The sequence below is a fragment of the Pogoniulus pusillus genome, chromosome 24 (genome assembly GCF_015220805.1).
Source record: "Pogoniulus pusillus isolate bPogPus1 chromosome 24, bPogPus1.pri, whole genome shotgun sequence".
In the NCBI taxonomy this organism is placed as follows: domain Eukaryota; kingdom Metazoa; phylum Chordata; class Aves; order Piciformes; family Lybiidae; genus Pogoniulus; species Pogoniulus pusillus.
Window position 1 is genome coordinate 2,432,787 of NC_087287.1, and position 14,816 is coordinate 2,447,602.

General features: G+C 44.2%; 1 protein-coding gene across 8 annotated transcripts in view; it reads left to right on the forward strand.

Annotated features, from left to right (window-relative positions):
• Nucleotides 1-14,816, forward strand: part of NELL1 (neural EGFL like 1) — a 322,104-nt gene that overhangs the window by 302,194 nt on the left and 5,094 nt on the right. For all 8 annotated transcript variants that reach the window (XM_064163058.1, XM_064163057.1, XM_064163059.1 and 5 more), the window contains 2 exons: nt 7,619-7,812; nt 13,529-13,705. In XM_064163058.1, the coding sequence (XP_064019128.1) occupies nt 7,619-7,812; nt 13,529-13,705 (371 nt within the window). The remainder of the gene's footprint in view (nt 1-7,618; nt 7,813-13,528; nt 13,706-14,816) is intronic.

The following is a 14,816-nucleotide window of genomic DNA, read 5'->3' on the forward strand; positions in this document are numbered from 1 at the left end:
CTATGAGCACAAACACAGAGCAATATGTGGAGAAGTTTGTTGGCTCTTTCTACGGGAGGACATGAGGCTCCATGCATGAGGGGTTCTTGCAAGCTGGGTGCCCCTCACTGTAGGCCTTGGTGTGCCACTACAGCAGGTAGCCAGGAACAAAATCACAGTGAAGAAAGTTTCCTGATGTCCACCCTTAAACTTCCTTGGCAAAACCCGAGGCCGTTTCCTGTCGTGCTGTAACTTGCTACTTAGAACAAGCCAAGAACCCACCTCACTAACAGCCTCGTTTCAGGTAGTTGTAAACAGTGAGAAGGTTTCCCCTCAGTCCCCTTTTCTCCAGGCTGAACAGCTCCAGTTCCCTACCTTCAAAAAATCTTGAGGCAACAGGAGGTAAGAGACATTTCTAGCATTGCTGAGGCCAACTTGTGCTGCTTGCCTGGGGGAACCCTGTCCCTTGTCAGGCAGGTTTGGGACAAGGACCATCAGGGTGGCCTCGGGAAAAGGTGGATGCTGCCAAGACTCTGATTTAAACAGCCCTTAGCTGGGCTTAGTTATTGCAAAGGTCAATATTGCTTGCATTGCACTGCTGTTAGAGAGAAGGGCACTTGGCTACCTCTCAGGAAAAAGGGAGCCCAAAATGTTCTGTATCTTGTAGAGATTGAAGGGATGACTTTTGGTGAAAACAAACTGCCCTTGTTTTGACCCACACAGCATGCTGGAAGGTCGTAAGGTGAGGTACTCATCTTGCCATATGCAAGTTGTAAACAGAATGTGAAATCAGTGGGGTTATTTGAACTAAATAGCTTTTCTAAACCATCTGCTGCAGGGTACCAATGAGGGAGAGAATAAACCAGTTTATTTGCTTTTGCTAAACTGGCTAACCAATTAAAAATCAACTGAAAGATTCTGCTCACCTCTAGCGACAAAGACATTTCAACCCCTGATGTTTGTGTCCAAGTGCAACTAAGAACTGGTTAAAATGACAGGTAGGAAACAGTAACATTCTAGCTAAAGGTTTGTTTCTTGAGCGTTGACTTTCATTGCCTTGCAGAGGTTGTTTGCATGGTGGAATGTTTAGAGTCAGGGTCAGAGTCATTCACTCTATTTCAGATAAAAGAGCTCAGCAGCAGCAGCATTTTGCCCTGGCACATTTTAGAGGCTGTGTGCTGGAATCCTAACACGTGCTTGAGAGTTGGGCCATTGTTCTTCAGCATGCTTGAAAACATTTCTTCTTTGTCCTTGGAAGGACAATAAATAGACCAAGAACATAAGCTAAAAAGATGACAACAACCAAACTGTCCCCCCACAAAGTAATCATACCCACAACAGATGACTATCATGAGGCAGTGGGAAGGAGCACTCAGCTACAGATTGCCCAAGCCCAGGCTGCTTTTGCTTGATGCTGCTCCGTATCTCTTGGTCCTGTCCCTCTGGTTATGTGTAGGTGGTCCTGGAGCTGAGTCATTGCTTGCAGAGTCTCTGTAGTGTGTGCAGAACGTTTTGAAAAATAACATCTATTTGGGAAGTGTTGTGACACTTCAGTGCTTCTAAAAGCTTTGTTCTCATTGACTAGGAGGAAACAGTGGAGTTTGTCACCTGGCAGGGCACAAATGTGGCAAGGAAGGTCATAATATTGTACCGCAGCTTGGCTAATAAGGATGTATGGCTTAGCCAGGCTGCTTCAAGCTTGGGCAAAGTCTGTTAGTGCTCAAAATGCCAACTGAAGGCAGCTTTGGAAGGGGAATGTATTTCCACAGCCATGCTTGTGTAAGAGATGGCAGCTGGATAAGGTGATGGTGAGCAGGCTCAGATTAAGAGAGGGTGATTTCATTTCCAGCAGTAGCATTCTCATGAGGTACTGCCCTTTCACAACAGGTTATTAAGAACACTGCCTGCAGACAAAAGACAATTGCTAGACTAAGTTGCTACCAAAGTTTGCTTGGCAATTGAGATATGTAGCTGCAGTTGCTGGGTTGTAGTCTATATTTCCTTTTTTAATAGCTTTGCCCTGCTTGAAGGTAAACAAACAAAAAGACTTGACTGAGAGCTGTGAGTTCTTTTGTGATACATATCCCTATATCAGCTAGTCTGATAATACTGTATAGAAGGAACTGATATTGTTTTTTTCCCTGCATTAAGTGCCTGTTGCCAGATACTGCTACCTCATAAGGTAAGCATTGAACAAGCCCTCACCATAGAATCATAGAATGGTTTAAGTTGGAAGGGACCTCAAGGTTTATCCAGTTCCAACCCCTCTGCCGTAGGCAGGGACACCTCCCACTAGAACAGGATGCTCAAGGCCTCAACCAGCCTGGCCTTGAACACCTCCAGGGAGGGAGCAGACACAATGGTAACCTTTAAGATTATTTTGCCCCTTTCCTGTACTGAACAAAAAGTTAGACCCATCCTTTGAAAACCTTCCTGTGTGCCCAGGAATTGCTTTTCTGGCTGTTCTTGGAGAAGTGACATATAGACACTAAGGTTTGCAAATGGTACAGGGTACCCCAGACCAACTCTAGAAGCTGTTTTCTGGCTTTCTTCTGCTCATAGAATTTCTGAAGGCTCATGGTATCAGAGTCTGTGTCTGTGGATTTTGCTTACTTTCCATTTAGTAAATCCAGATTCTTCTACTCTGAAAGTTTTGCTAGATGTCTTCAAGCTGACTGTGTGTAATCATTTCTGTGTTTCTAGGAAGCATTAGTAAATCCTGTAACCAGAATCTAATTTGCAATGCAACATTCTTTAATAGGCTATTATGTCTGTGTAGAATGCAAGTACTATCAGAAAGGGTTTTCTGACTAAAAATGAACCTGCTTGGTGTTTGCCTTTTTTTTTCCTTTCAAAGACAAGTCCAAATCATTTTGATTAAGAAAACAGGCAAACAAATTAAGTACCAAGTTGCCTGTGGAAAAATTACATGTCAAAGCAGTGTTTAGTTAACTTGTACATACATTGGTTTGGGAGCCCAGCATACATTTTTCATGTTAACATTATACCATAATGGCTTAATGTACCATAACAGCTAAAATTAGCACATTAGTAGGGTTCTTTCTCCTGCAACAGCTTATCATGATATTACAGAGCAGCACACTGCATGACTCACTTGCACGCATTTATTAAGGTGCTATAGAAAACTCATACCATTAAAACCTGAATAGCCTTGAAAACGAAGCAATGAGGCAGCTAGGGCTTGGGGGAAAGCAAGATAATGAACTTGTGTTGATGTGGACAGTCATGCCTGTCTTCTGCCCCAGCCAAATACAGTGGCCCTGGGACCTCTCAGAATATTTGAGGCAAATTACTTCTTCTTGCTGCCAAAAAAAGTGAGGATGGAAAAGGAAATCGCATCTCAAGAGACGATTCCGTTTTGACTCTGATTTCTTGTCTCCCACGTTGCCAGGCTATCTTTATGTATGTGGAGGGTATATAGGGTAATGAGCACATCTTGGGTGGTTGGTTTTCTTCCTTCTCCCAGCCACAAGATGTGACTAGTTACATTGCAGCTAAAATCTGTGTCACGGGCACTTGTTGCTGTGCATTTGTTTAAAGCGGCAGAGATCAGGAGCGTTTGCGGAGTGCCAGTCTTGATCAGTTGTGTGATAGTCCTCTGCACTGCTTGAGATGACAGATCTGGGCAGTAACCACTTTGCTGTTGGCTATGAGCTGTGGCTAGAACATAAGGCTAGCCGTACAGATAAGCTTCTGGTCATCCACATTTCCACCCTATCCTCACTTTTCCTTGGAAAGGAAGTGTGTGGAGGAAGGAAGCACAGCTCTGCCAGGTTTTCTTGGGTTAATTACTAGTCTGCCTCGGATTTATTTTGATATGTTGAGTAAGATTGCAAAGTCCTGCTCCAGGTGTGAAAATGAGATTGTTTCACAGGCTGACAGGGTACATGAAAGAACAAATTCCCCCACAAGTTGAGAGAGACATCTTGTTCTTGTGTTATAAACAGTGAAAGACTACAGTCTCGTTGCTGTCTCCCATATGTGCTTGCCCATTGTCCCTCAAAGCTGCTTGAGTTATAAATTAAGATTTCATCTTCCTACTCAGTGTTTTTATAACAGGAAGTAAGATCTGTGTAGTTCTGCCTTGCCCATCATTAAATGTTGCAGTTTTGGGCCCCTAACTTCAGAGAGCAGTTGTGGGTAAAAAAAAAAGCCAAAGAAGGCTGACGGGAGAGTGGGGAATTGGAGCTGAGCAAGGATTTGAATAATATATAAAAATAGTCTATATGCAAGAGTCTTATCATATAATTTTCATATTCATTAGAAGATTGTTTGGGGCATGTTCAGAATTTTAAGCTAGGCTAATTTTTCAGCACCAAAGCAGACACATTGATCCCAGTTGGTAGGAGAAATTTCCCACTCAATATATGAGCACTTTCTCCCCCGTTTTGCATAGCCATCTACATGCTCATCTCGTGTCAACACCAGCGAGTCCACTTGAACTCCAGGAAGTGCTTTCTTAAGCTAATTGGGAGCTAGCAGCATGGGAGTGATTTTTTTCCTTCTCCACCCCTGTAATCTGGTTTGAGGCTAAGTGTGAAAGGGACAAAAACATGTTAGGCTTCTAACTTCTCTTTCTCAAGTTAGGGAGAACATTGGCTGCTTGTTCTGACTCCCAGAACTGCAATCAGCGAGAAGGAAAAAAAGAACTGCCAAAGGGATGTTCTCAGAAAATTAGCTCTATTAAAAGTTCATCTGAAAACGAGTGCAGTGTCCAAGCCGTTTAGACTTGATTAATGGCTAAGAATTTTAATTAATACATGCCACAACACAATAAGAAATTGTCATTTGCATAGGGAACGGGGAGACAAAAAGAGCAAACCGAGGAGCAATTAGGAATCGATGTTGGTGCTCTGTTACTCAGGCTTTGCTTGATTGGCTGCTTTGTCAAGAATGTCCCGTGCACCAGTTTGGGCTCCTCTTAATGGGCACATCCTCTTTGCATCTGCTAAACGGGGAAGAGGGGTGGTAGTCCATAACCAGGGCGTGTGTAACAGATGAAGTTGGCTTTGTGCAGTGTGAACAGGTCTGTGCTGCCGAGGCTATGAATAATGTTAGTTTATGTAATTGCAAACATCTGGCCTTCCATAAATCTGTTAAATTACATGGAAACAGAATTAGATTTCCCTGTCATAAGTAAAGCAATTACATGGAACTCTGTAGGCACTATGGCTTTATATTCATCTGTGAAATCCTTTTAGTTTTGAACTGTGAGAGCTACCCTTCTAAGCGGCACTGTGATCCTGCCGCATCCTGTAGATGTGCTGTTCAAGGAGCCCTTAATGTGATGGGGAAGAGAATATCAATGATGTTTTGCTTTTACCTTTGTCTTCACCAGAAGATACAAGTCCAAGTCTACTAAAAGGAAAAGAGGATATCTTGAAGCTGGGTCTGGGAGCCTGAGGAGTGACCTCATTAATGTTGATAAATGTATAAAGAGTGAGTGCCAAGAGGCTGGAGCCGGGCTCGGCTCGGTGATGCCAAGTGCCAAAACAAGGGGCAGTGAGTGGAAGTTGAGGCATAAGAAGTTCCATAGAAACATGAGGAAAACTTTTTTTTTCCTGTGAGAGTGACAGAGCACTGGAACAGGCTGCCCAGGGGGATTGCAGAGCCTCCCTCTCTGGAGATACTCAGAACCTGCCTGGCCAAGTTCCTCTCTGACCTGCTCTAAGTGATCCTGCTCTGGGCTTGGACTGGATGAGCTTTTGAGGTCCCTTCCAGCCCCCAACATTCTACCATTCTGTAGTTTCATACCTGTAGCTCTTTCCAGGTTTACTTCCAGTGCTACTCAGGCACACATTAAGCAAGAAATTCCAAGTTGAACTTCACTTAGTGCAGCACCTTTTACACCACTGATATGGGACCTTCCAAGTACTCACTTAGTGTTAGGATGTGCATTAGAACAATGGATTTTTTGGCAACTAAGACCATCAGAGCAGCAAAAAACCACCCTTTTTAGGGAAGTCTGAGCAACAAGCATTTGAATCATGCTACCAGGCCACTGGGAATGTCTCTTGGCAGAGCCTCAGAAACCCCTCTACAGTGCCTCCAGCTTCTCTTTGCATCCAGAAGCAGGAATAGAAAAGGTCATTTTCTGGCTGAGTTGTGCAGGATGGTTTTGTATTTGATGACTACTGCATTTCTACTTGCTCCTGGACTCTTCATGAAGTGAAATCAGGATTTTTGCTAACCAGATCAGAGGGAATTTAGTCACTTGGTTGTCAGAGAGAATTTCCTTCAGCAGGGTATTGTGAAGGACTCACTAGGATCTGACTTTCTGAGGAGGTGACTCATGAACCTGTGGCACTTGTTTAAGAAGCAGGGCAATAGACCATCCCATCCTACCTGAAAGAGACTTTAGGGTTTTTTTGGGGGTGGCTTTTTGTTTGTTTGTTGGTTTGTTTGTTTTGGTTTTTTTTTGGTTGGGTTTGGGTTTTGGTTTTTTTTTGGGGGGGGGATGTTGATTATTTGCTTTAATCTATTGATTTTTTACATCTGTTCTTTTTAGAGAGGAGTTAGAAGCATTCAGGTAACGTACCACAGTGACAAATTTCATGCTAGCCAAAAGGTAATTTAATAGAATTAGAAGCATGAGGGTTCTTCGTTGTAATTCTTGAATTCATGTACATAGTATTCTGGAATTTCCAGGGTAGAAACCATCACATACTTGTAAAGGATTTTCTTCTTCAGCCTTCCTCCCACTGCTGCCTAATGTTTGCCTGGTTCCCGTTGGAACAAGAGGGACTCACCACTTCACTCCTATTTTCTCTGGGCAATCTGTCAGTAGATGGTTTCAGAACAGTCCAGAGTTGTTTTCAGAAAGAAAAACCTGTTTGCAATGAAGTGATTAAAAATCTCCTGGCTCTTGCAAGGAAAAGAAGGCTGCACTAATTCCCTGGGTGAATTCATGTTGCATCATTATATTTTACCCTCCAAAAGCAGGTTTAATGAGATGCTCTAAGTCAACCTTCCTCAAGCGTATCATGGTTTTCTTTTGTCACTCATTCCTTTGTCATTCCTAAATCATACTTTTCCTGCACAGCTTTGCTCTAAGACTTTTTTTTACTGCATAAAGTGTCTCGAATTTCTTTCTTCCTTTTTATTTATTTATGAATTTATTTGCTTTATTTCTTTTGTTATCCACTTCTCCCTGCCAGCAATGGGGAAAGGTGCAACAGATCGCTTTTAGTAGGCGAAGTGTTGACCATGCTAGAAACTTAAGAGTAGTGTGCTTCTCTTTGGGTGTGCAACCCAGAACAGAGAAAGTTCTGATTGACAGCAAGTCACTAGGTTGGAGCTGCTGGGAGATCACTCTGCACTCTTGTCTGAACGCTTAGGCTCATCACTGATAAAACAGTTCTGCAGGTCGCAGCATTCACAATTAAGCCTGCTGGAAGTCGTTAAAGAATTCTTAGTGTTATCAAAGCAAACGCTGAAGGATAAGGTAAAAGAGTCAATGTTTAATATCTAGCAAGTGAATACAGAAGGCAGTAAAAAAGAAGCTACCCTGTTCCACCAGCAAGGCAGATGAGCAACAGTTACTTAATACAGGAATAAGATTTGCCCTGTGGAAAAAACCCAGAACTGTCCCCAACATCATAAGCCTGCTGTTTTGCAGATATCGATGAGTGTGCCTTAAAGACCCACACCTGCTGGAACGATTCGGCCTGCGTGAACCTGGCAGGAGGGTTTGATTGTCTTTGTCCATCCGGACCATCGTGCACGGGAGACTGTCCCCATGAAGGCGGCTTCAAGCGGAACGGGCAGGTGTGGACCCTGAGGGAGGACAGATGCTCCGTGTGTTCCTGCAAGGTGAGATCCAGCTGGGCTGGCTTTCAGGAGTCCTTTCATTCTCTGGGCTTGTGTCAGAGACCAAATATTGCGGTGCCACTGGTGCTGGCAGTAATGCTAGCCTCAGTCGAAGGTGCTGAGGCAAACGCTAAGCTGTGGTGGGGGAAATCCTCCTGGGAAGCCAACATTTTCCTGGTTTTGCACAACTGGGTAGTGGCTAACCCTGCTGAGCCTCTACCGTGCCACTCCATAGACCCGAGCCACTCGGAACATGCCTTGGGGAGGGCTTGAGTTACCTTTCACACACTTTGCAGGTGATTAGCCTGCCTGTGGGAAACGCCCAGAGAACGTTTCAGCTTGTGGCATGAATGTGCATCTCTCAGGACAAGTACTGTGCTCAGCCATCTCCCTTGAGTGGCATCTCTCTTCACTTGGAATGCATGGGAATTAACTGGAGGAGGGGGAAGGTCTGATCATACACCAAAGGTGAGAGGAGCTGAAAGCAGGCACTTAATTGGCTCAGGTAAAGAAGCCTGAGTGTGGGGGCAGCTTTCCTGGTTGAGCAGCACAGCCTTCTCTGCACCCTGGGAGAAGCCAGACATAGAACAAGCACATCTACCTTGAAGATGGTTCTCAGATCAGGTTTTTCTTTTCCCCTCTGTTCTTTTATGAGCAAGTTAACCAAGTTAAAAGAACATTTAACTCTGCTGGCTTCATTTTCATTAGTTTAATTAGCTGACATGGCTAGAGATGCACCAACCTGAGGAGGGGTTGGACTTTTAAGGCCACTTTGAGTGGATGCATTCATAGCACTGGTAAAGCTGTCCTTAGATGTGGCAGAGCACCATTTGCCCTTGCACAAGTGTAAGTAAAATGATATATTGGCCCCTGTGAAAAGATGAATGTAGAGCTTGAGAATTGGCCTTTCAGCCTCTGTGTTCCAATGCTTATGAGTCAGGGAAGCATTAGAGGGTTTGATGGGGAAAGCAGGCAAGAGCTGTTTTGAAGTTGCAAGGAGCTGAAAGCCTCATCATTTCTGTGTTGCAAAAGTATAGCAGGAGGGAAAATCAAGGCTTCAGAGTGAACAGAACCCACAAAGTACACTGCTGTCTGGGGCTCAAAAGGGAATGTGATCTTGTTAGCTGCTATATGTTTTACTTCAAGAGCCTCAAGGTCCCTAAAACTCCTCTTTTCAGAAGCTGAAGTGTACAACTCCGCTGAATATACATCAAGCTTTTATTGTAATGGTGGGGAACTGGCTGGCTGTTGAAAGGATTCCCAGTCAATAGAACAAACAGTTTAATATATGTGAAGACATCTGGTCTGCCTTTGCAGAATTAGAACTATTAGAATTCCCATTTTAGACTGCTTGTAATTTGCTTTATTTGCCACTTCTCATTGCGCTTACTTCTTTTGCTGAATGCTCTTATTAGTCTATGAAAATACACAGAATGATTAACTGGCTCATAGATATTTTAAACCAAGCCTGGCACTGTTTGTTGCTAGGACTCTTCCTTTATATCTTCCTCTCTTTCTATTTTTTCCTCCCCTGTGAATTAACATTTACATTCCATTTCGTTCCTGTAGCTGCTTGCTTCTTGTCTGTAGAGCAGGAGAAAGAGGGAGAGCTTCCTCTCCGTTGTGTCCCAGGAAGAATGTAAGCTCTTCACTCAGTGTTTAATGAAACTTATCATTGAAATGGGTATTTTTGTAACTTGTGATAACTTCCAGCACCCCAGACTACTGCTCAGAACTGCTGCAGGCCTCTCTCCTTTCCGTGGCACTGCACAGAGAGTTGGCTCTGCTTGGCCTTTTGGCAGCCTGCTCAGTTTTCAGCCAGGGAAAGGGCAGGCTGCAGCTAAATAATTCCTTGTACATCTTACTCAAACTTTGAAATGCTGCTGCTCACTGGGTTTATCTAGGAGACAGATCAGCATTTCAGGCTGAAATGAGTGCGTTTGCTTTCTCCTGGCTTTTCTGTTGGTCTGGTTATTTTAGGAAAGGTCAGATGGATGCATTCTGTGCACTGGCTGAAGCACACTGATCTCAACTTGAGTGTGTTCTAACTTGTCTGATGCAAAGGGAATTAAATAACTTTGATGTTCATTAAGTAAAGGTTATTTGTGGGGTAGGATACTATGGAATATGAGAAATTGTGTTACTTGGGTTCTATACAGAAGCAAAGTGACATTATAGAAGCACAGAGGATTATTTCAGTGTTTCATCAGACCTGGGCTCCTCAAACCATCCTCATTCACCTGAACACCATTTGCAAAGCATACATTATCAGAACTAGGAATTAATGTACCTTTGATGCATCTTCTACTGGCATCTCCTTGAACTCTTGTGGATTTAATACACAATCAGTTTGAGGACTAGCAGAAATATGAAGAGGAGCAGGAGCTGTTGCTCTCTCCCATGAAAAAATGAAGCCTAGCCTGTGCAGTCTGGCTACAGCAGGGCTTTTGAGTCTGTCCTCTATCAAACGCAACCTTCCACTCCCTGTGTGAAAAAAGCCTGGGGTATAAGTACAGCACTGGGAGCAGAGGATGTGCCAAGGTGAAATGTGTTCCTGAGGGTGGGAACAGTTTAGTGGGTTGGTTTCTGCAGGATCTGATTTCTGTGCAAAATGGCTTTGGGGCTCTGTGGCAGCTTGAGTCACCCCTTACAGCTATTCCCTTAGGTGTCAGCTTTTCCTTTGGCAAGAACAATGGTGTGTTCATACCACTGATGCTTATGAAGTGTGTAGAGCCGAGTCAGTGAGGAAGGCAGGGAGGAAGAATACTAATGGCATGCTTTATGTTAATAGCAAAAGAAAAGATGTTGCTTTCTCTCTATTTCTCAGTGCTATTACAGAGCTGAAAGCTGCGAGTGAGATGATGTAGCTTAAGAGGCTTTGTGTCGCTGCCGTCCGTGTAGGATAGAGGTTTTTTGAAAGGTGTGGAACTAATGAGGCTGTAGATAAAACACAGATGCTTAAAGAATAAAGAGAGTAGCAGTGTATTATGATTACCAAAAGGTCTCTGGCAAAACCATCAGGCTTTGTCAATGTTGTAAAATACAGAGAGTAAAGGCAACGGAAAAGGTTAGCTGGTCCCTAGAGGTGAGAGCACAGGAGCTCAGGGAAGCACACAACTACCCAGCACTGTCAGCAGCTGAAAGGGGAATTTGAAAACTGATCTTGAAAGCTTGGAACTGGGAGTAGGCAGGTTATCACTGGCTGTTAGAGATCAGCACTCCTTTATGGAGAGGAGAGGGACTGCCATTGTGCAGGGCCTTGGGTTGCCTGGCTGCTGGGCACAACTCCTTGTGCCAGGAGCTGTCCAAACGGGCAGAGCTTTTGTGCTGAGCTGCCTCTTGATGTCTGCCCACAGCAAAAGGTAGAAGATGCTTTTGCTTTCCCACCTGTAAGAATGGATGCTTAGTCGTAACTCCATCAGGGAAGGCTTTCAGCTCCCTTCATTTAGCACTTGCTGAAAGGGGACAGCAGCTTCTTTCTTTGGTTTGGTTTGGGTTTATTTTCAGCATTACATCTGGACCTGGCTGGATCCGTGGCCCCTGCCAGCCTTCCTTACCTTACAATTTCCTCTCACTGCTGAGTGAGGAAGTGAAGCTTCTTTATTTCTTCCCTCCCAGCTCAAGCAGCAAACTAGCCAGAAGCAGAGAACGTCTAGTTGTCTGAATTTGATACAAGACTGAGGAAAGTCTGTAGGCAGTCTAGTCTTGTGCCCGGTGGCTGGCAAAAGCAGCTCAGAGCCGTGTTAGCCTAGTGTGCTTTCTCTGTAATTCTGTGTGCTCTTTGGCTTTCCTTGTTGGGCAGCAAGAAATAATTTTAATTCTTTGTGCCACAGAAGGTAATATTCTAATAAATTTGAAACTGTGATGGAATGGCAGCAGTGCCACTGGCTGTCCTGGGCATGGATTCCCTGCTGCTGCTTTTGTACTGGGTGCGCTGGTGGCCAAGACTGACTTGGCTTGAAGATAAGAGGCAGACACAGATTTCTACGACACACACAAGGCAGCTGCCCATGCTGTGGACTGTGGTTATTTATGGCTGGTTTTGGTTGCCTGTGGAAAAGACACCCAGGGCCACTGTCACTCTTATTAGTAATTAGTCTTTAAAAGGATCAGAGGAAATAAATGCCCTTGCTTTCACAGGATCACAGAACTTTAGAGGTTGGAAGGGACCTCCAGAGATCCAACCTCCCTGCGGAGGCAGGAGTCAGCTTACTGCTTGCCCTCCAGGGGGACTTGAGAGGCTCCTTTCTGCTGAAGCAGAAAGCACAATCCAGAGCAAGCAGAGGAAACAAAACCGAAGCAAAGAGCTTTAATGTCAGAGAGGCTTTTCAGAAGAAGATTTACTCACAAACTGGTATCTCCAGATTCCCAGGGCTGCATTATAGCTCCGCACAGTACCCAAAGCACTCCAAGAAAGCTTGGAAGCTTTTGGAGTTTCCCCAGAACTCTGGCAGGGTGCTGGGGCTGGCACAGTCTCTGACTTGCTCTTCATTCCTTCTCAGGAGGACGGTGTCCTCCCAGACCTCCAGACTTGGCATAGAGGCTTGCAGGTGTGCAGGCACAGACCATCTCCCTTTATTTGGTGGTAATGAAATGAATTTTTTCTTACTTGGATCAAGTACAGATTTACAGACTCTGAACAAGGTTCTGGTGAGAATATGGAAAACCTGCAGTGAAATGATTTAGTTGTTTTAGGAATTGTACAGTTGTGATCCAAAGCAGAATATAGCTTCATGCCTCTTGCAGCTCGACCTTCAAATTGGCTGCAGGGCACCATTTACTTGAGCGAGGACTTCCCCACCAACTAGCACTGAATGCAAACGAAGCTCAGGTCAGAACTTTTCAGTAATACCTTCATTGTTAGCTGTGATTTCACTTCCCAGTCTGCTTATGGCATATCAGTATGTTGGCTCACCTACAGCAAGGGATGTCATTTCAAACACGACAGTCCATCCAATTTTCCTAACTAGAATTAGAATCAATTTGGTTTTCTGTGATGCAGAAGCAATCTCTTTCTCTTTACATGCAGAAGCAAATTTTCTTTTCCTCTCAATCAGTTCTGTTTAATGGTCTTTAACAAAATGGGCCATCTGATGCTGTAAACAAATATTTAGCAGAATCATATTTTGGAGAGCCTGTGGAATACAGGCACTTTGTAATACATGAACTGAATTACATTGGGTGATAAATCTGTTTAGTGTTTTAGCTGGTGCTCTGTATGTCCAGACATGGAACAGAAGCAGTGTTGAATTCAGAGGGGAGAATGATTACTGCTGCTGTCAGTTTGCTCCTCTGAAGTTATAGGGCCCACCTCCATCACTACAGTTTATTTGTTCAAGTCGTTTTCTCCACAGTGATGCTCTCAGGCAAAGTAGTGCTAAGCAAATATTCTGTGTATTAGAGTGGTAACTGCTTGAAGAGTTTGTTGATGTAGCCAATGAGATAGAAAATTCCTTCCCTGCGTTCCTTCTGAGACACTGACTTGCTTTAAATGCCATTGGCTGAAGGCAGTCAGTATGCTCAGGTTCAGGTGATGCTGGTAGAAATTAGGGCAACCTTGGTGTTTGGGTTGTTACAACTGGCAGGGTCCAGGCCTGGTGGAAACACTGACTGCATTAAGAACTTACTTCCTGGCGTGCTAGAGCTGTGCCCTTGGAGGGGCACACCCTGCAAGCCGACCCGGGCTGGTGGTTGATGCCAGGGCAATGTGTCCTCACAGGACGGGAGGATCTTCTGCCGGAGGACAGCCTGTGACTGCAAGAACCCCAGCGCTGACCTCTTCTGCTGCCCGGAGTGTGACACCCGTGTCACCAGCCAGTGCCTCGACCAGACTGGGCACAAGCTCTACCGCAGTGGAGACAACTGGACCTACAGCTGCCAGCAGTGCCGCTGCCTGGTAGGGGCAAAGCGCTTCGGAGGGGAGCAACAGTGGTTCTGGTCCTTAGCAAAGCAGAAAGCAGGCTCTTGGCTCTGTCTGCTCCTGCTTTTGAGGTTGGGAAAGGTGATAAAGCACTTACAGAGCACCAGAGAATCAAAAGCTGTGCCATCAGATTTCCTCTTATTGCTGAATAAGTAGCTCTAATGAACAAAATGAAAAGCTTGGCAAGCTTGACCTTGTGTTAATTTCAGCATTAGTTTGTTTTGGAGAAGTGTTGTAAGGTTATTTGACCTTAAATGTCTTTATATATATATATTCATATGCAAAGGATTTGGTTGGAGGAGTTTCAACTTGTAATTAAATCAGTGGATGTATCTGTCTTACCAAAACAGACAATGAAGTTTCCTTTTTTCAATCAGCAAATGCTGGAAAGAAGGAGTGGCAGTGCCACGTGGTGAACTGGCAAAAAATAGCCATATATATATATATATAAGCAAACTTGCAGAATAAAGAACATTTGTTCTGTAGATTACTTCCATAAAGCCTTGGGTTTTGCACAGACACACTAATTAGTGCAGCAATGAACTTCATTAAAATGATCAGGTTTCCATTTATAGCTGTGTAATGTAGACTTTATGATATTAATCAAGAGGTGTCTGAGCATCAGGAAACAAATTGCACTCAAAGCTAAGTTACTGTTAAGAGATAATTATCCATAATGTACAGCAGTAAGTATTGTACTTTGTATTCTCCTAAGATAGATATTTATGTAATGTTTGCAAAAGAACAGCAAGCAGCACTTGCAGCCAGCAGCAGTGGCTGCTGCTGGATGTGACATGTTCTACCAGGGATCCTGAGCTTGTGGCTGGGGGTTCTTTGCTGAATTTGCAGGTTGAGGTAACATACAGAGATAAAAAACAGTGATGCTCTTGTGCAGTGCTACACAGAAGGGTCCAAGGAGTGCTACACCCAGTGTCTGATGTTACCCACACCTGAGGTGCTTACAGAGTAGCATAATGCAAGCTATTGGAGCCCTTCACAGGGTAAGTTTAGACACACAGAGCACTACTCTACAGAAGTGACCTGAGCACATTGTCAGGGTATGGTAGGGGTTAGATGGGACCTTTGG